This window comes from Gobius niger (genome assembly GCF_951799975.1).
Source record: "Gobius niger genome assembly, chromosome: 22".
Classification (NCBI taxonomy): domain Eukaryota; kingdom Metazoa; phylum Chordata; class Actinopteri; order Gobiiformes; family Gobiidae; genus Gobius; species Gobius niger.
The window spans coordinates 18,416,948-18,439,254 of record NC_136873.1 but is presented as its reverse complement, the minus strand read 5'-3'; the positions used below and the strand labels follow the sequence as shown (position 1 = coordinate 18,439,254).

Here is a 22,307-nt window from a genome sequence, read left to right as displayed (position 1 = left end):
ACAGGACCACAGGCTTTACTCTTTCAATCCAAATAATGATGTGGAAAATTGTCACTGAAATTCAAAAGATACAATTTCACGTACAGTTTTCTCCTAAATTGCATCAGCATATTCTATTATTCCTGTGATCATATTACTCTCTCCCTGCATATGTGCACCTGACTCATGCGCCTCCTCCTCTCTCTGCACACTCTCCTGTGGGAGTGAGAGGATGAGCTCCAGCCACTCTCTGGTACCGGGAGCTAATGGCACAGAACAATGCGCTAACCAACTCCAATTATCTGCGGCAAGGCTCAAGGTAAGCTCCCTCCCACTGCCGGCCCCCCGCCACTTGATTTACTCCCGGGCGGCAGAGAGAGGGAGTACCTACCTCAGGGGGGGAGCGAAACTTGGAGAGTCATTCACAAAGCACGATACCGTTTTCTTTTCAAGTGCTATCTACAAAGTGAGGGGTTTGGTGGAGCGCTGCAGATAAGGAAGTTGGACTAGAAAAGCTATTCATATTTTTCTCTAAATACAAGCCTCAGTGTCCGATTTCAGGTTTAAAACAAATGAGGTGGAAAGTGGAAGGAAGATAAATTGGACAAAGGAAAAGAAACAACTTTTTATTCTTTTTGAGATGTAAAGAAGGGGGGGGGGGCATCATAAGAGCAGGTCACGGGAGGCTAAGGCTGATAAAATATTTGCCAGGCTGATAAATAATAGATGAGTGGGGCCAAATGGCTTACACGCTCCACAAAAGAGCCGGGTGCTTAATATTCCATTCAATGGGAGAATCACAGATACAGTCCCAGGGAACAAATGCAGGATTAGGTGGCGGCTCGGTCCTGGGGGAGCAGCCTGTGCCAGTAACGAGGCTCACAGAGCAGCAGGCTATTAAACCGAGGCTGTCCTCACTCTGTCCACAGAGACACACAGACTAATGTCCACCGAGTCTCCACCGTGTCCGCCGCGTGTCCGCCGAGAAGGATACTAACATTACCAAAGCACACAGTGATCACAGAGCAGCGGGTTATTAAAGGGACTATACAGAGTTTAAAATGTTACAATTATCTACCTTCCTCCTCCTACATGCTCCAGCTGTGGCTCCCAAATGCACAGTCTTTTAGTGTAAACCAGCCTATAGTTAGTGGAATCCATTCAGTTTTTCAAAATAAACTGCCTAGATACATATTAACTTGATTATAACATGTTTTTCTTCCCTAAAGTAGAGTAAGAGTCAATGGCTTTATACAATGGTGGTTCCAAGATGTTTATGTGTCAATTTTGGGGTCCCAGCCAAAAATGTTTGGAACCCCTGTTCTAAAGGTGTAGGATGAGCCCAGACCCGTTCACCACAACTGCCTCGAAAATCCTGCTCAGTGTTAATTTCGCCGACTAAAAATTAATAATTTTAGTCAAAGTGATATTTTTGACGACTAAAATTGGACTAAAACTAAATTAAAACTTTCTCATGAGACTAAAACTATGACTAAAATGTCCAGATATTTTAGCCGACTAAAATAAGACTAAATAAAAATGAAAAGGAGAGACTAAAATCATCCAAACTTCTATTGAGCGTCTGAAAGCCAAATGACTGCCAAATGAACAGGTCTGAGCTTTGTTCATGTGGAGCAGCTCCATGAAGCAGAGGAACCAGATTAAATATGATTATAATGAATATTATCAATATAAGTCGACTAAATTAGTCTACATTTTAGTCGACTAAATTGACATGTAATTTTAGTCGACTAAAACTAAACTAAAATTTAAAAAAAAATTCTGACTAAAATTTTGACTAAAATTAAATTACATTTTAGTCAAAAGACTAAGACTAAAACTAAAAAAAACATTAAAATATGTTGTCAAAATGAACACTGTCCTGCTGTCAAAAAGGTGTTAATTCGGGTCCTTAAAGGGGGGGCATTATGCAAAATAGACTTTTTCAAGCTTTCCATCATGTTATTATGTCACTCCCTCATTAAAAACATGCCTGAAGTGTTGCCTTGGCACATTCACGTATTTTGGAGTAATCTGTAAAAACTCTGATGGCGGCCATTTTAGGGATAGGTTTGCCTGAGTCCTCCTAGGAACGCCCCCACCTCCTGGAGACGCCTCCGAGCTTTCGTCACCAGCCGAGTAACCAACCACTGCTCCTCAGCAGAACCCCCTCCCCACTGATGCCACAGACAGCGTGTAGAGGGGGCGTGTCGGAAAGGGTTAGAGGTTCTTAAAGAGACAGAGGCCTATTTCAAGACATTCACTACAGCCATTTTGAGAGAGACATTTTATACAAGGCAGTTATTCTAATTTACTAGTGTAGTGTGCTATAGACTGGTGCTATGTGATTGAAAAAAGCATAATACCCCTCTTTAATATAGAAGGTGCAGTTACACATATGACCTGAGGTGGCAGTAGTGAGTATAAAATGTGCAACTTGCATCTAGCCCCTTTAAGCAGGGCTGTCCACCTGCACCTAAAGTCGCAGGCTAATGTCCACAGTGTCCTCAGGGCTAGAGGATGGTGGGAAAAGCTCAGGTCGTAGCTGAAAACCACAGGTCTTAGTTCGTACAGGGAGGAAAGGACAAAGACTTCAACCAGAACCATCGTACGACAAAAGACGAGCTGCCGACATCAGGCAGAGTTAGAAATTTAGGAACGCTGGAATTAGTATCTCTGTCTCTCATGCCTCATCAACAAAATATAGGCATGGACAGGTCCCACTCCACATTTGTCCTCGCACTTATCAGTGGAAACACACTCGCCTCAGCCAAACACACACCTCTGGAGCCTGAAAGTCGCTGCGATCAACCTTGCAGCAATCCCCACGTCTTCACTGGGACGTCTAAAAATCTGACACCAGGCATTAAACAAAGGAGAGGCAGAATACTGTCAACAAGTGTCCACAGCGGATCCACAGGCCGAGCTGACCACACACCAAGTCCTTCCGTCCTCAGAGACAAGCAGCAACAATCTCGATCTCCTCGCGTCTTTAAACGGGATCTGGGCACGTTCAAAGACAGCTGGTTCGCAGACCTTACTGATCTGACTGGGGCATAAACGGACAAAAGCTCAGAGGGATACTTAGGAGCAGATCCATGAAGACGTTTAAACACAAGCATCAAGATCTTAAAGTCAATTCTATAGCTGACAGGCAGCCAATGGGAGGCCAGCACAGGGGTGATATGTTCCCGCCGCCTCGTCCCTGTCAGTAAGCGTGCAGCAGCGTTCTGGACTTGTTGTAGGCGGTTGAGTGAGGATTTGTCCCGCCCACAATAGAGCGAGCTACAATAGTCGAGACGCGACGATATAAACATATGAATAACTCGCTCAAAATCGCTGTGCGGAAGATAAACTTTCACTTTACTGAGAATTCGAAGCTGGAAGAAGCTGGCTTTTATCACAGAACTGATTTGTTTGTCAAATTTGAAGGTGTCGTCTAAAACTACCCCAAGGTTTCTGGCGGAGGCTCGAAGGTGAGGAGCCAGATACAGGAGCGGCATTGTGTTGCTGAGCAGGTGCATGTTCTGGTGATTTTAAAAATGGATCTAAAGTTGACACTCGTGCTCCACACTTGGTTAAAGGATGGTTTGGTGAATGCTAAACTTCCACTCAGCCGGGGCGAATCCAGCAGCTTCAGAGAAACTAGTCGCTGCCAAAAAATGCTGCTAAAGTCTGTAAACCGCAGGAGCTGGAGTGGCTTAACCTCGGCTGACCAGACCTCCGCACACACTCCATGTTTGCCCCTGCCCACTCATCATCGTGTTCCCTCCGTCTGCCCGCCCGCCCGCCTGCGTCCGCCTCGCCGCATCTCCGTCTGCGCTCCCTTCATCTCCTCGTTGGCCTTTTTCCCACGCTTACAGAAGTCACCCCAATTACCCGCCGAGCGCCCGGGCCGCGTGCCGACAAACACCATGTCAGGTGGGTGCCGCGGGGCGCAGAGGAGAGAGAGGGGAGAGAGGGGAGAGCGAGTGAGCGAGCGAGCGAGGCTGGGGGGGGGGGGACGGCGCCACGGCTCCACGACTCCCCACACACGCTCCGGGAAGGCAGGAGGCAGCGACATCTGTTAGAGCAAAACAGAGGCAGACAGGAACACCGGGCCCGGCGAGAGGCGCGGAGGCAGCCGCCGCCGCCGCCGCCGCCGCCGCCGCTAAAGGCTGTAAACGCTTTGGCGAAGTCCCATTAGGAGGCACAGGTGGCACACGGGCAACAGCCAGTTTGTAGGATTGACACGCACTGACAAGCAGCAACGTGGCATTCAGCCTCACTTATTCAACAAGTCGCTCATGGGGGGGCGGACTGAACCCGCCAGCCCTCTGTGACCAGGAGAGGCTTAAACATCAGATCTACTCTCATCCATTGGTCTGCCCTTCTTATGGTGAAAGTTGATAATTATAAAGCATTTGTTTCTTTTTCTGGCATTTCTGTGAGAGTGACCCTAAAAAGTGACCCAGCCAGTTGTGAAAAGTCCCTGTGAAGAATCGGGATGTTTCAAATATATCTTTGGGAATTTAACACATTTTCATGATATTTGTAGCACCACAGCGTATTCTATGTTACAGCTGTGGACACATGCTGTGGCTCATTTGAAAGACGGGAATCTAAGCTCTCCGTACGTTAAAACCGTTTAATTCTATGTCCCTCAGTTCCTGAGAAATCTAAGCTAAACAGAGGCTAGTTTTGATCAAAAGCACTGTGATAATGAGTGTTTTATGAAACACTCTCCTTTATGATTAACTCCACTGTCCTCCTCTGTCCTCTATGGCAGTGATTCTCAACCTGGGGGTCGGGACCCCCAAGGGGGTCGCGAGACAAATTTGAGGGGTCGCCAGATCATGTAGATAACATATACCGTATTTTTTCATTAGCATATGCTATAATATTTTATTGTCGCAAGTGTGTGCCATTATATGTTTGTAATTTGATGAATTTTATTTTAGCCATTTGTTTTTTTCTTTGTTTTTTAAGAATTATGTAGACTAATGTTCCGATTTCTCAAGGTGTGACCCGGGCGGGGGGTCCCGAACCCCTTTAACTGTTATAATGGGGGTCGCGGCTCCAAAAGGTTGAGAACCACTGCTCTATGGACAGACACTAACGTTATGTGAAGAGGAAAATGCCTAAATATATTCATTTCAAGTCAATTTTCAAAGACAACATTGTTACACGTTTTGAAACACCGCGTGTTATCACTTTTTTATCGCATGTGCATTTAAACAGCCTGGTTCTCAGATTGAAGACTTTAACAGGATGTTTCTCAGCCGTCCTTGGACCAATTTTGACCATTCTAAAACTCAGAGAAATGTTGAAATCTCAGCTGTTTCGATCTGTTCTGCCTGTCAAATGCACTCCAGAGAGCGAGAGAGAAGTGTCGAGTTTACAGCTGTTCGCCACACCCCCTCAGACTAACACCACGCCCCCTCAGACAAATACCACACCCCCTCAGACTAACACCACACCCCCTCAGACTAACACCACGCCCCCTCAGACTAAAAAAAGAAATAATATATATGAAATGTCCAGATCATGACTTTTCACAAGTTTTTATCGTCATTTATTTCACTTCTGTTCATCACAGAGCTACCAAAATCTAGTTTCGTAATTTAAAAACAAAAACAACGCAAAAGCGAGTTTTTCCGTTTTTGGCACTCAATGTGTTAAAGACAGTGGCACTGTTTTTGCTATATTTGTTTTGTTTTCCTTTATTCCTTTATAGTTTTTTACACTGTAAATTCAACATTTGTGGGGGAAAAAAACATTCAATTAAAAAGCATTTGTTTCTATTTCATGAACTTACAAGCAAGTTTTCTGGCATTTCTCTGAGAGTGACCCTGAAAAGTGACCCTGCCAGTGTGAAAAGTCTCTGTGAACAATCAGGAAGTGACAAATATGTTTGGGAAATAAACAATGAGTTTGTACCACAATTAACATTTGGACTTAATGGCCTCTTCTATCATTGTATTGGATTTATTTTGATCAGATCCAGATTGATTAACTGTCTTCAATAATAAATTGGACACAACTGACTGTTTTCACGACTAACAGGTGTCTGTCAGCTTCGTCGGTATTTGCCAGGTGATGAAGAGGAGCAACAATGTGCTTTATTTACAACATGCACACAGTTTTACAGCAGCGTGGTGAGAATACTAATAAAAAACACGGACTCTGATTTACTTGATTTTTCATGTTTTCTGGTTGAATGAGGACTGCTCTCCGACGGCGCTAACGACTGACAACAGGGGGAACAAACCAAATGAAACAAAATACAAGCCGCTATTTTTATCCAAATGCTAGGCATGCCAGCAAACCGATGGCACTGTGATGTACACAAATACTACTCGGTGCAGGTTTTTGATGATGGAATGGAAGAGAGCCTACAGCAGTGACATGCTAAAACGAGTTGTCCTGCAAATATTAAAGGAATAGGCCACCGTTTTTACATACTGAGATATGTTCTTACCTGAGCTCTGACGAGTTCTTTAGGACCTGTCTGATCTTCCCCCGTGCCTTCAGTCACGTAAACACAGCGCAGACGGCGTTAGCATTTAGCCTCTCCCTCTCTCCTCTATAGCTCCAAAACAGGTCAAGATAGAAGCTACCAAGCTCTTCCACGTTTTCCCTATTTAAATATGGTTACGTGAAGTGTTCCACTACAAAGTATAATTACACAAAATTAAGCAATGTGGATTTTCTAAGCGGATAAAAGGGGGGACTATATTGCAAGGCGTAATAATACCAGGAGTAGTTCGAAATCCGCGCAGTAATCTTCACTTTACTGTGCGGATGCCAAATAACTCCTGGTATTATTACGCCTTACAATATAGTCCCCCCTTTTATCCGCTTAGAAAATCCACATTGTTTAATTTTGTGTAATTATACTTTGTAGTGGAACACTTCACGTAACCATATTTAAATAGGGAAAACGTGGAAGAGCTTGGTAGCTTCTATCTTGACCTGTTTTGGAGCTATAGAGGAGAGAGGGAGAGGCTAAATGCTAACGCCGTCTGCGCTGTGTTTACGTGACTGAAGGCACGGGGGAAGATCAGACAGGTCCTAAAGAACTCGTCAAAGCTCAGGTAAGAACATATCTCAGTATGTAAAAACGGTGGCCTATTCCTTTAAACCTGAGGCGAGCGCGCGGGTCATCCGCTGTCATTCTAAACCAAAGTTGCCAGTATGTTATAATCCTTTTAATAATTCAAATCCCTCTCTCCGAACCACGCGCCACCAGCCTGAACACAGCTGCAGAGGAGTGTCCCAAACTTCTCCCCACATCCGACACGTGGCCGGGGGGGGAGAGTGAGAGACAGGCGGACGCAACGTGTCAGTCTGGGGGAAGCGCTAACTGCCGCAGAAGCCGGCCGGGCGGGGAGAGCACGGGCCGACGCAAACTGGGGAACGGAGCCGGCGGAGAGGGCGAGGGAGACGCCTCGCTCTGCAGCTGGCACTCGCGGGCAGCGGCGGCCGCACGGACGGACGGACGGGCGGGCGGGCAGACGGGCGGGCGGAGGGAGAGCGCGGCTTGTTAGCATAGCGCTGACAGGCTGATGAGAGGAGAGCTGTCAGAGCGCGCCGTGTCGAGGCCGGACCACTGTAGATGGGGGAGCGGGGTGTGTGTCTGAGAGAGAAGGGGGGGTGGATGAAAAGAAGGGAGAGGATAGAAGAGCATGGGGGGGTGTGAGGTCCTCCCAATTGACTAGTTAGAGAAAGACCCAACATCGGAACATTATACGGGCCCCTATGACAAGGCGGCACGCTCGGCTAGCTGCCCCACACCGCCCCCCCACACCCGGCCCCCCCCCACCCCTTCCTGCTCCCAGCCACAGCGCGGCTACCCCGGCGTTCACCCCGGCAATAAGTCAACGGACGCGCGAGTTGTAAGATCATGATTTATTCCTTTGCTGTTGTCCGCTTGGCCGTGTAGCGGAAGACTGACACGCCGGGCGCGCCGGGGGGGGGGGGGGGGGTCGGAGCACCTAGAGCAAAAAAAAAAAAAAAAGAAGAAAAAGAAAGAATAAACGCGCTGTCTGCGGTGTCCATGTCTGAGTCTATGCTCTTTACTTCCAGTCGGGGAGAGTGAAGGTTGGACAAGCGGAGAGAGAGAAGAGGAAGACGAGGGGGGGGGGGAAGGCAGCTGCACGGCGCTAACGATGTTGCTAACAATATCCCGGCGCGGCGGCGAAGGGCAGAAATATGAGCCGTCCGACCCGTGCCGCGGCAAACAGCAAACATTTGGACAAACACGGGCATTAATTATAGACTTGTCGCGATCACAAAGGTTCACGGATTTGCAGAAGAGAAGCCGGGAGGATGAGGGGCGTCTGGTACCGGGGACAACAGACATTTCTCACAGGGCACTTGGAAGTGTGTCGCCGAGCCACTTCCACAGCCAGGACTGAAGCTCCACAGTTACAGTGATTTATTCGTACGGGCTGTTGAGATGGAGCGGCACACGTCGTCCACCTATCTCACTTTGCATCGAAAGAGACGGACGGAAACAAATGAACAATGTACTGACTGTAATTGAAATGAAAAAAAGAGTAAACAATTAGCTTCCTTTGCCGATCACTAATCTAACTTTAAGGAGAAACACTACAGGCAAAACTCAATTTTTTCAGTTTTCAGGTTTTGGGCCAAATTGGTCTCTGAACATATAAGCTTTCACCCGGAAACAGAAAACATGCCTAATCTTCACAATAACATGTTTAAATATTGCGCTGATTCAATGTTCCCCCATAGACGTATATGGGAGAACACAATTTCAAGGGCCTTTTTCTCAAAACACATTTTTCTGTCATTGTGGCGACACTATGTCTACGTCAGTCGGACCTAAAGACTTCACATTTTCCAGCCTTGGACTGAACAATATTTGGAAGATTTTTTCAGAGGGATTTTTTATTACTTAATCCCTTAAGCCCCATTTATTGAGTTTTGAATGTCAAAAAATAAGGCGAAAATTACATTTTTACAAATGTTTCCACTAAAAAACAGTTTATTTTAAAACTAAAAAAGAAATCCAAAATCCCCTCTGAAAAACTCTTGGTAACTCATTTATCAATAAAATGACACCATAAATTTGAATGTAGCTCTATCCATTATTCAGATTTCGTCGCCGAAAAGATGGGAAATTTGGGGCATTTTTAGGCATAAAACACCTTGTTCTTATATGAAAAGATAAAATGACAGAAAATTTGCAATGTATTTTTTTCTCACATTGATGCCAGTGATCGACAACAAAAGTTTCAAATTGATATCTGTAAATATACATTTTTTCCCTATTCACCTGCAGTGTCTCGCCTTAAGACAAATGGGAGGACTAAAGTTGAAATCTGTAGTTCATCACAGTCCAATAGAAACAATGTCAATGGTTGCAAAAAGCAAACACTGCAGTGATGTTGGTTATTATTGTGTCTCCGTAAGGATTTTAACACACGATCACAGGCCACCGCCAAAATAAAACTGATCATTTCAACTCGTCTGCAGCTCCGCTCTCGTGAAAGCATCAAAAGTGCAGGACTTTCTCACTGAGTTCGGACGTTTAAGCATTGACCCCCGAGGCTGACTGCACTGGAAAAAGAAAAACACTTTTAAACTGATTTAGAACAATTTGACAATCTATTTGATTCGATTTTCCACTAAATCGGATAATGGTTTTAGGGCTGGATGTCTCAGTACTTTTTGGGGACTTTCTCAATAACGATAATGTAACAGACTCCAGGGGGCTAAACCAAAGTCATTTTTGGATCCAGCTCATCAGAATGGACCTAAATCAGCTCACAAAACTTAAGACACCAAATTAGTTGAAAACCAGTGCCGCCAAAACCCGGCCCACCGCTCGGGAATGATTCTTCTATTCGCAGACCTTTAGTGTCTCAGAAACGTGAATGTTTCTGAAGAATAAACACTTTTTGTCAAGTGAACGGAACCGACTGAGGCGAGACCCTGAGTTATCAATGTGAAACTTTACTGACATAAATGCTGTTGGAGAAAAATCCTGTTGTGCAAGTTTTCTGTCATTTAACACTTTTTCAGTGTCTTAAGTCTAATATAAACATCTGAAGAACCAAATGACATAATGAAAATGTCATTATGTGACATTATTATTCATTTTAAGTAGAAAACAACTAATTAAAAGTTAAAGCAAACTTGTCTGATTTCAAGTGGGAAAAATCACACACGCACGCACGCACAGAATAAAATAAATAGTAGGGCTGTCAAAATTAATCACCATTAATCGCATTAATCAAAAAAATTATTAATCGCGATTAATTTAATGATCCTATTTCAACAAAAAATGTTTGTACATGTGAAAACATGTAACTAACATGACTGAAATAAATAAATCAATTATATAAAATAAAATGAAATAAAAAATATTTTAATTTTGTCCTTATATTCTACTTCATGAACCTAAAAGTTTGCAGTTTCTGTCCAAAAGGTTCAGCATAAAAGAAAATGTCTCGAAAAAGTGAGATCAATCCCGGTTATCAGCTTTTCCCATAAATATGAAACAGTGAATTTAGTCAATGAAATGTGCAATCAGTAATCACGTGCTTTAAATGTCAGTGTTTTTTTAAAATAAATATAATTATTAGAAAGAAAAAAAAAATCACAAGTGTGATTAATCGCGAAAAAAATTATCTATAGACAGCCTTAAAAAATAGATATATAAGGCTGGGTACAGATGGACAAGTGTGGAAACCCCATTTGAGTGTGCCCAGGACAGCTACAGGGCACTGACCCACGAGAGCCCCGACCCACGAGAGCCCCAAGGAGGCGCGGCACATTAAATAAATCCCTCTGGAAAATGAAACATTAATTCCAAGACTGTAAAGTTTGGAGTCTGTAAGCACTACTTCTATGTGAGAAAATGCTTTTGAAATGACAATGCTCCACAGAAATGAAGGAGAATCATTGAATGAGTGCAACCAATAAAGGGGATAATGTGAGGATTCTTTAGTTTCAGTTTTCCTCTGTCAGTCACAAACCAATAACCTATATTTTGTGACGTTGATCTCACACAGGCAGTCGGCTAAAAGCACTTAATGCAGACAGTTTCACGTTTACGGCGACTGTCAAACGGAAACAAACGCCGCAAACAAACGCCGCAAACACGCCGTGCGCCGACATAACATAAACAAAGCGTGCTTTTTTAGATCCAACAATAGCTTTAATATTGTGAATAATAAGCCAGTTTATACTATAAGTGAATCAGGTCAGTCTTTTTATACCGCGGCGAGGCGAGGTCAATGGAACCAAAGCGCAGAAAAAAATAGCGCCTCGGCTGCGCTTTTAAGAGCGGCGGGCCGGCGTGTACTCCCAGAGGAGCTGCGAGCGCTTTTGTACTGCCGTGTCTGACAAGCAAAACAGGCCTGCCTCGCAAAGACGGATGGATCGACGCGCACGCCACCGCCATCAAACCATCCCAGAGGCAAAGGTGCGACACGGAGCGCTTAAAATATCTGTCGGCATATATTTAGGAAAAGGCTTGTGTATATAGAACCTGCATTTTGGAGAGAATAATTGCAATTTCTTTGACAAACATTGGGGTTGTCTGCTCATTCCTCTCATTCTTCTTCCTCCCTATATGTTTCAGTTCCATGATCCGGAACCCGAGACGAGGGCTGGGTTCTGTTAAACGATGCCAGTCGGGAATTGGAACAAACTTTGGGTTCCCCGGTATCAAAAACATGACAGTATCAAAAGGCAGGTATCGTAAAAAAAAATCTTCTATCTTTAGATCCAAAGTTTTGATGCTGTTGGAGCAGCATTAAAGGGACTAGATGGAAGTTGACTTTTTTTTAATCTCATGACTGCCCCCTCAGGTCTTTAATGTAACTGCAGTCTCTACGTTAAGCCCATGCCAGTAATACATGCATGGATGAACAGAAACAACAGAATTTGCAGACATGACTTCAACTGGGGTAAGAAAAGTTTATTTGTGTGTTATGTTGTAATCACCAGGCCATGATGCACTACAGCAGGGGCCTCCAAGTCAATTTCAACAAAAATCATGTTATGCAAGTTTTCTGTCATTTAACACTTTTTCAGTGCTTTAGTTAAAAGTAAAAGTAAACTTGTCTGATTTCAAGTGGGAAAAATCACACACGCACGCACAGAATAAAATAAATAGTAGGGCTGTCAAAATTAATCACCATTAATCGCATTAATCAAAAAAATCATTAATTGCGATTAATTTAATGATCCTATTTCAACAAAAAATGTTAGTTACATGTGAAAACATGAAAACATGTAACTAACATGACTGAAATAAATAAATTAATAATATAAAATAAAATAAAATAAAAAATATTCTAATTTTGTCCTTATATTCTACTTCATGAACCTAAAAGTTTGCAGTTTCTGTCCAAAAGGTTCAGCATAAAAGAAAATGTCTAGAAAAAGTGAGATCAATCCCGGTTATCAGCTTTTCCCATAAATATAAAACTGTGAATTTAGTCAATGAAATGTGCAGTAATCACGTGCTTTAAATGTAAGTGTTTTTTTTAAATTAATATAATTATTAGAAAGAAAAAAAAATTCACAAGTGTGATTAATCGCGATTAATTGTGGAAAAAATTATCTATAGACAGCCTTAAAAAATAGATATATAAGGCTGGGTCCAGATGGACAAGTGTGGAAACCCCATTTGAAGAGCCGTCTGTGCCCAGGACAGCTAAAAGTAAAATATGTTTTGATTGAGAATCTACTATTGAGGAAATGTTTTTCAATAAATGAATAATAATGAGCCTGACAGGACTGTAACCTCGTACTGCACTTCACCAGCCAGTATTCATTCACTCAGCACTGGGCGGTGGTAAGCTACGATTGTAGCCACAGCCGCCCTGGGGCAGACTGACCATTTACCACGTGATTAGAATGTGTTGTTTATATCCTGATCTCTTCTTACGTCAGTGCCCTCTGCTGGACACGTGCGGGGCCTTTCCGTGTGGAGTTTGCATGTTCTCCCCGTGTCTGCGTAGGTTTCCTCCGGGTACTCCGGTTTCCCCTACCACTAAAAACATGTACAATAGGTGAATCCTCCAGCCAGGTGTTTCTGACCACCAGCCTGGTTGCACATCATGGAGATGGGTCACTGCGTCTCCAGGCCGCCCCAGCGGCACTGAGGACGGGTCAAATGCAGAGAATGACCTTCCCTACGGGGATTAAAGCAGTACTAAGTAACGTGTTTACCTTAATAAACCCTCCCCGTAGTCCCTGTGGGGGTAATACAAGTGTTTATGGGATGATTGGAGGGTCTTTCATCTCCCCCTGGTGTCTCTGGACAGAAAACCATGTTTGCAACTTGACTGCCACCGGTCCGGAGAAAGCAATACACACTAATGAAATCACAAAAAAGAAGCTAACATGCTAACGGGCAAAGCTAACTGCGGGCTAACGTCACTTTAAACAGTATTTACAGCCAAGTTTGAGTGAAAAAAAATATTTCCATTGTATAATTGGATGCACAGTAACCCTCTTTCCCTTCGCCTTTCCTGTCAGCGTCGTATTTACTCTCCAAGACAATTAATAAGTTAAAAAATCGTAACTTGCTACGACACCTGCAGTTGCACTTATGGCCTCTAGGGGGAAGAGTTACTTAGTACTGCTTTAATAAAGTATAACTTAACTTATATTAAGCTCGTGCATGACGGCACTTCGGACCGAATTTACAACTTTTTGAGTGACAGTGCAGGATTTTAGAGGCAGTTATAGGTCTGGGCTCATTCTACACATTAGGACATTGCTGGAGCATCATTTTAAAAATCTGTCTAGTCCCTTTAAAGGAAGTGACTCTTTCAGCTCAAATAAATCATATTTTCCCACATATTTTCAATTTTTGCCCCAATTGTTTTCCTCTTTTTCTGTTCCTAGTTTTACTTATATTTTCCCTACTTCCGTAATTCCCCCACCCAATATGTGACCCAGCACGAGAACGGGGGACACAACTGGGTGTTGGGGCATTTTGAGGGGGATATAGTTTGTGAACGTGAAGTCTCCAAATCTGATCATATTTGGAGAAAATGTGGCAAGTTGAATTTAGGAACTGGAAATATGTCAAAGAGAGGAATCGGCCTCTAAACTTTTGGGCTGTTCTCACCTCTCTGGGAGTGACAATAGGGCTCATTTACATCTCATTTACACAAAGCCATCCCGTTGTAAAGCTCCCCCTGTCGTGTCATGTGTGTGGGGTTTCAGAGTTCACTCACTCAAACACACACAAACTGATTCAGCTTTTTTTAACGCTGAGGCTGCCGTGGCCAAAGTGTGGTCCTGTCTGGGGAGCAAAGCAGCGTCTCTGTCCCGCTGTGGCTGCTTTGCGATCAAGGCTCTTCATGAGGAAGCGGTGCCACATAATCCGTGATGAATAAATCCACTTCCAAACATGTTGGTTGTAACGTCCACGGTTCAGATACAATCTTTGTCCGTCCAACACAACCCGGTGTTTACCCAGTATGTAAATACACATACCTCTACAGGTCGGTGAGGAGTCCTTACCTCAAGTGGTGGAGTTCAAGTATCTCGGGGTCTTGTTCACGAGTGAGGGACGGATGGAGCGTGAGATGGACAGACGGATCGGTGCGGCGTCAGCAGTGATGCGGTCGCTGTATCGGTCTGTCGTGGTGAAGAGGGAGCTGAGTCGGGGCAAAGCTCTCGATTTACCGATCGATCTACGTTCCCACCCTCACCTATGGTCATGAGATTTGGGTCATGACCGAAAGGACAGGATCGCGAATACAAGCGGCCGAAATGAGTTTCCTTCACAGGGTGGCTGGGCGCACCCTTCGAGATCGGGTGAGGAGCTCAGTTACCCGGGAGGAGCTCGGAGTAGAGTCGCTGCTCCTTCATGTCGAAAGGAGCCAGCTGAGGTGGTTCGGGCATCTGTTTCGGATGCCTCCTGGTCGCCTCCCGCGGGAGGTGTTCCGGGCATGTCCTAGTGGGACAAGGCCTCGTGGAAGACCCAGGACACGCTGGTGGGACTATGTCTCCGAGCTGGCCTGGTGTCGCCTCGGGGTCCCCCCAGAACAGCTGGAGGAGGTGTGTGTGGATCGGGAAGTTTGGGCATCTCTGCTGAGACTGCTGCCCCCACGACTCGGCCCCGGATAAAGCGGAAGAAAATGGATGGATGGATGGATGGATGGATGGGTAAATACACACAGACAAAGTCACGCCCCGACTGCACGCTCCCAAATCTCCCTAAACAAACCGGTTTGAACCTAAAAGTTTACAGTTTTAAATATACCAATACTGCAGCTTAAACATGGAGACGCTTCTTCATGACTTCAACTGAAAATCAACGATTAAGAAAAAGAAAAAAAACTACATTTGCGTTTATCTCGAAACTTGGGCTGCCGACTTGTGTCCCTGGAATCCATGACCACATTTTTTCTCACTTTTGCTCCAATTTCTCTCAATTTCCCCCCAAATTATGACCCATTTTTCACACATTTCCTGACATTGGATATGAACCCTTGATCTTCCACACATTACTGTTCTGTTTTCTGATTCTGGATGACATATGTTTTAGTATTGGAAAAAAGGTACGTTCAGGTATCGGTATCAGAAAACCACGTAAATGTAACGGTACCCATTACCCGAGACACAACCCCAGTCTGCTCCATATCCGGGTTTTCTCACGTGCCAGGAGACGAGCTCCTCCAGGTATGTCTTTGAAGTCTTTTATTTATGAACTCATTTAGAAATATCTCCTCTTAGGCCTTGACTGTAATCCTCCCCCTTCACTCGGAGCCGGCGTGTGACTAATGTTGCTGGCTGAAACTGACTGAAACATAAACAGGTCTTTGGACAGCGAAGGCCTGACCTCGCCTCCTCTCCCGGCTCGTCTCACAAACGCCGGGATCTCTTCACTTCTGATAAAGCGCTGGAAGGAAACGGGAGACGGAGACTGGATCTGTCCTCCCACACGCAGACAGAAGGGCCTGTAAATCAGCCGCCGCAGTTAAGACGTGTAATAACGGATAATTTAGTACTTTTTGGTCGTTAATATGTCAAAGCCGTAAAAGCGAGAGGCAGATATGGTCCAGAATTAGCCGGGCTTTCACGGCTTGTCAGACAGCAGCTGGGTGACGGTTGGAGAGGGGTGCTCAAGGAAACGCTCAGATATATTGACAAGGAGCTCTCGTCTTTGGTTTTTAAATGCTGCTGAGATTGAGAGGAATGATGAATGGCATTTAGAATCTGATCAATGGAGACAAAAGTTTAACTCCTGGCAGTCCCACCCACCTCTGGGCTCTGCAAATAACTCACATCCCTTTCAGAAATGAAAAAGAGCAACAGAGACATATGGACAGTTTAAAGGTACAACTCTAAAGGTACTTTTCAGTGATGGGGTGATCAGGGTGGTCAAACAAAAACTAAATACTAAAACTAGTATCTAAATATTCATGTTTAGCACAGAGCAGCTCCTCCTTCAGCTCCACACTGTGCACTGAAAAACTTTTAGTCGAGCCGCCTCCACTGGTTCACATGTATCAGTTGGCATTGAATATTAAAATTCAATGCCAACTTAAAATTCGTAAAATTCTCAACAAAATTCTCTGAAATCAAAGCCAACCTTACAGCTCCATGTTCACTGTTTGTTCTGGACTCATAACATTTTAAACATTGTACATTGCAGTAAATTAGAATAACTGCCTTGTATAAAATGTCTCTCTCAAAATGGCTGTAGTGAATGTCTTGAAATAGGCCTCTGCCTCTGAGCCTTTCCGACACGCCCCCTCCACACGCTGTCTGTGGCATCAGTGGGGAGGGGGTTCTGCTGAGGAGCAGTGGTTGGTTACTCGGCTGGTGACGAAAGCTCGGAGGCGTCTCCAGGAGGTGGGGGCGTTCCTAGGAGGACTCAGTCAAACCTATCCCTAAAATGGCCGCCATCAGAGTTTTTACAGATGACTCAAAAAACGTGAATGTGCCAAGGCAACACTTTAGGTATGTTTTTAATGAGGGAGTGACAGAATAACATGATGGAAAGCTGGAAAAAGTCCATTTTGCATAATACCCCCCCTTTAATAATTAGAGAGAATAAAACAGAACAAAGCAGTGCAGATGATGCAGTGCAGAGGGAAAAAGAGACAAAACTTTACGATAGCAAATACAGTGTATATTTAAATGAGACATTTTTTGCCATGGTAGCAGGGGCGGACTGGGACTGAAAAACAGCCCTGGACTCTGACCAGCCTGGCCCAACCACCCGCCTTAACGGAGCGCATTTTCTCCAGTTCGGCTCTACCCAAATCTAAAAGCTTCGCGACTGGAGAGCAACAATGTAATGGCTCATTTGAAAGCTAAGACCTGAATAAGTGATTTTGTTATATTGTTGTTGTTTTTTCATTACTTTTTTTGTGGCTTTTTATTGTGTTTTTGTCACTTTTTTGTTGTGTTTTTGTCACTTTTTTTCTATCATTTTTTATTGCATTTTTGTCACTTTTTTCTATAATTTTTTGTAGTGTTTTTGTCACTTTTTTCTATCATTTTTATTGCATTTTTGTCACTTTTTTCTATCATTTTTATTGCATTTTTGTCACTTTTTTCTATCATTTTTTGTTGTGCTTTTGTCACGTTTTTGTTTGCTTTTTTCCTCGCTTTGTTGTCGTGTTTTTCTTGACTTTTCATCACATTTTTCGTCACTTTTTGTGATGCTTTTCCGGCACATTTTTGCTTTCTTTTCATCCTCTTTTTTGACGCTAATTTGATGCTTTCCTTTTTAGCTTTTAGATTTGGGTAAAGCTCGGTTAAGGCGGGCCCTAGAGCCAGTGGCCCTTCTGTGCTGTTCCAGAATGGACATATGGCCAGTCCGCCCCTGCATGGTATTGAAATTGGTGTCAAGTTGTTGTTTCTTTTCCAGCATTGAAATCAAATTTGAAATCTAAGAATCGTGACACAACAGCACGGACATTCTAAAATACAAGGCCCCCCCCCTCCCCCCCCAAAAAAAAATTCTGTGTGGTTACAATTTTTTTTATCACCAGAACACTAACTCAAATAAAGAAAGAGAATTCCACACGTGTCCAGCAGAGGGCACTGACATAATAAGATCAGGACATAAACAAAGCATTATAGCCACGTGGCAAAAGGTCAGTCTGCCCCAGGCCGGCTGTGGCTACCACAATGAGTGTGGAGTGAATGAATAATGAACACAATGCAGCACTTTGAGGAACTTGTGACACCGGCTTGTAAAGTGCAATAGTGTAAGCAGTTATTATTTATAACATTACAGTCCTGACACTAAATCAGCGCCATTTTAAATTCGTCTTCATTCCTTTAGTGAAAAACGTTTTCTCAAGAGTGTTGTCGTGTTTACATTCTATGTGGCCCGTGACCCACAATGAGTTGGACGCCCCTGTTCTCGTACCAAGTGAACACTGACTCATTTCTCATTGGTACAATTACATGGTTGATAAATAATAGTGTCAGCAGTGGGTCCTGGAACAATCCCCTTCAGGCAGTCAAAGAATGATAGCTCACATTCTTCCTTCACTGTTATATTTATGATTCTGTGAGGGCTGCAGTGTCTTGGAGGACAGTGTTGGCAGGTCTCAGTCAGGTGGAGAACTCCCGTGACGTAGCGATATATCGGGGCTTCCTGCATTATACAGCAACTCACCGTCTCACCGAGCAATCAGCGGACGACGAAGGCGGCAGTAATGATCAGGGGCGGACTGGGACTTAAAAATGGCCCTGGACTCAGACCAGCCTGGCCCAAATTAGCGTACACACCTCCACAAAGTTTAACCTTACCACCCGCCTTAACCGAGAGCATTTTCTCCAGTTCTAAAAGCTTCTCGACTGGAGAGCGACAATGTAACGCCTCATTTGAAAGCGAAGACCTACAAAAGTGACGGAAACTTTTTGTCACTATGTCGGCGTGTTTTTGTCACATTTTTCTAATGTTTTGTTGTTGTTTTTTTCATTACTTTTTGTGGCATTGTCGTCATGGTTTCGTCACATTTCTGCACTGCAAAAAGTGGATTCTAAGCAAGTAAAAAATGTCTTACTTTAAGAAATAAGTTCTTGTTTTTTCCCTAAAAAGTAATAATGTTTTGCCGAGCAAAGTTTTCTTGAAAAAAAAAAATCCTGTTTTAGGAAATAAAATCTAGCCATTTCTTGTTCAGATAAATTTGCTAAAAAACATGCAATTTTTTCTTGTAACAAGAACAGCTTTAGACAAAGAAAATGTTTTCTTATGTTAAGAAATAAGATCACAACAGCTCTAAAGTGGGCGGCTCGGTGGCACAGTGGTTAGAGTCTCCGCTTCACAGCTCAAAGGTCCCGGGTTCGATTCCCACCAAGACGGGGCCTTATTGTGTGGAGCATGTTCTCCCCATGTCTGCGTACGCTTCCCCTACCACTAAAACATGTACAATAGGTGAATCCTCCAGCAGGTGATTCTGACCATCAGCCTGGCTCCACATCATGGAGACAGGTCCCCGGGCACGGGCAATACTTTCCTTAAATATTAGTATTTATTAACAGCATTTTGCTCAAAAGTGTGTGTAATTTAGAACATTTTGCTTAAATCAAGCAACATTTAAGTGAAATACTCCCAAATTTTTCACTAAATAAGAATGTTTTCCTTAAATTATTCCATTTTCTGAACACATTTTGCTTAATTCTAGCTATTTATTTGCTTAAATTTAGTCTTTTTTTCTTGTTTTATGATAAGACAAATATTCTAGAAATAAGAATTCTTAGCAAGAAAAAAAATGCTGACCCCATTAGCAGAATTCTTTCCTTAAGACAAGACAAAATGATTTTTTTCCTTGTTTTTAGGAGGGTACTTTTTGCAGTGTGTTCTGTGTTTTTGTCCCGTTTTTGTGGCTTTTTAATTGCTTTTTTTCCCTCCATTGATTTGGCCTGTTCACCACAACTGCCTCTAAAATCCTGCACTGTCACTCAAGAAGTCGTTTCGTTGGGTCCGAAGTGCCGTCATGCACAAGCTTAATATAGAGACTGCAGTATGTATGACCTGAGGTGGCAGTAGTGAGTATAAAAAATGGCCCTTGCATCCAGTCCATTAAAGGAGAAAACTGAGAGGCCAGCCCAGTGGCCCTAGAGCCAGTGGCCCTTCTGTGCTCTTCCAGAATGGACATATGGCCAGTCCGCCCCTGGATCTGGACTAACCACGGTGCTTCCCACTTATCAGGAAAACACAGAAATCATATCAGGTTCCAAATAGTGCCTACTCCTGCTCCTCTCCCTCCAAATTGTCATGAAACGGATTGGAACCGCTTCGACATGTCTGCACTCTGGGAAACTTCTCCGCACACTGTTTGTGAGAGCGAGCCCGCCGTGCAGTGCTCATTTTCAGGCATGGATGAAGTGTGTGTGTGTGTGTGCATTTTTGAACTCATCCCCGCCAGTTATCAGCCGGCGGTGCCCAGAGCTTGACGGGCATCCAGCCCCAGCAGCGCTAGCCGTGAGAGCGGAGCGGGCGGGCGGGCGGTGTACTCACAGTGCTAAGCTTGCTTGAGGTAATGATGATTCTCCGTTCGTGCAGCATACTCGCGTAGAGCTGCAGCATATTGTTGACGTCCACGGCCACAAAGTACTCTGTCAGGTTTCTCTGCAGACAGATGGGGAAGACAGAGGGAGACAGGGGAGGCAGATGAGTGTGTGTGTGTGTGTGTGTGGGGGAAGTAACAAACTGTCCCCGGCTAACACAAGCAGAGCACAAAAAAATGTCAATACAACCAGTGGAAGTGCCAAGGAGTGCGCCAGGCAGGGAGAGGGAGAGGGAGAGGCAGTGCCGGGCGCAGGGAGCGTTTGGCACACTCGGAGACAGTGCGTGCTCAAATGTTACGGGGAAGTGAAAAAGTCAAGGCTACACTCGGTTTGGGAAAACGTCAATGGGTTTTATTAGCGACATATCAAGAGGACGGCGCGGAGGAGGTTTTATTTGGAAGCGTTTTAGGTGTTCTCCGTCGTAAACCGAGATCAGGTGTCCGGGCCGCTGACTGGAACAGCAAAGCAAACTCTGCTCGGGACAAGCTTTCTACAGGAAATCAACATGTCCCAGCGATACGAGGACTTTGGCAGATAATTCAACAAGAGTAAAATGTGTGGATTAACTAGGATTCAAGCAATATACCCCCAAATAAACCTTTTAGTATGAATTTAATATTAATAATGGCAAAGTATCATATCCATAGCTGTAAGTACCTTAACCAAAAACCAAAACTTGTTGTATTTGAATCACTAATGTCCTCTTATGCGACCTCCTTGAATTATTGCACAAATGCCAAAGTTGCATGTAACGAATTTGCGCTGTAAAACTATTTATTTTCATATTTCTATGTATTTTGGTATACACCGGAAACTGAAGCCTTGCACACCTGAGCCTCGGGCCTTGTTTGTGTTAATTGTGTACATTTTTCAATTAAAAAAAAAAAAAAAAAAAAGGATTCAAGCAATCATAGCTCGTTATTTCAAATCAAAAGGCTTTAGTGAAATGTCAAAATGTGAACAGTCAAACGGTCTTCGTAAATGGAAATGATTACCTCTGGATTTCTGCTTTGTGCTAAAATGAAGGCCTTAAATATCATTGAAAAGCATTACCTTGATTCGAGAATTTAAATTTGATGCATTTATTTGAAAATAATACTGCTCAACTACTCAATTACTAGAGTTATTGCGCAAACCATCCCGACTTCTATTAAAAAGTGGTGTGACACAGAAGTGTATTAAGGGTCTATTGACTATTCTACTCTATTTGTGTTCAGTCCAGGTCTGCAGGTCTGGTAGGTTTTAGGTGCAGAAGTTTGTCGTGCTCTGACAGGCTGCACGGTCCACAAACCATCAAACTCACTCCACTTTAATGGGGCGCAAAGGAGCCTGATATTGCTTCTAGAAATGGAATGTTTAGTGACATTTTTTGCGTTTGTGGGGACAACATTTGTATCAATTTTTTGAATTTTCAGGCTATTTTTCAAGCATTTTTTTTAAGTGACCCTGAAAAGTGACAAGTTATGAAATGCGCCTAAATAAACTTGTCCCTGTAAAGAATTTGGATTCTACAAATATATAAGACTTTGGACCACAACTAACATTTTAATATAGAGGCTTCCTTCTTCATTGTATGCAATAATAAAAATCAGCTCCAGGGCCTTTAAAGGCACACTGCGTAACATTTTGGACTATGTTGTTGTGGCAAAACAAAACATGCTCCTAATGACCAGCTCGAACACAGAAAATGCTGTTACTGTAGTGTGTAATAAAAGAACGGATTTGGATGTGAAAGTAACCTGTTTAAATCTCAAATTCTACTGCCTTTAGTCACATCTCCATGGAGACGAGCTGGAGACGTACCCACT

The 22,307-nt window shown here is 43.6% G+C and overlaps 1 protein-coding gene across 1 annotated transcript in view; it reads right to left on the bottom strand.

Moving 5' to 3' along the window:
• dennd1b (DENN/MADD domain containing 1B) overlaps positions 1–22,307 on the bottom strand; it is a 318,027-nt gene that overhangs the window by 144,075 nt on the left and 151,645 nt on the right. The window contains exon 9 of the mRNA XM_079580929.1: positions 20,450–20,560. Within this exon, the coding sequence (XP_079437055.1) occupies positions 20,450–20,560 (111 nt within the window). The remainder of the gene's footprint in view (positions 1–20,449; positions 20,561–22,307) is intronic.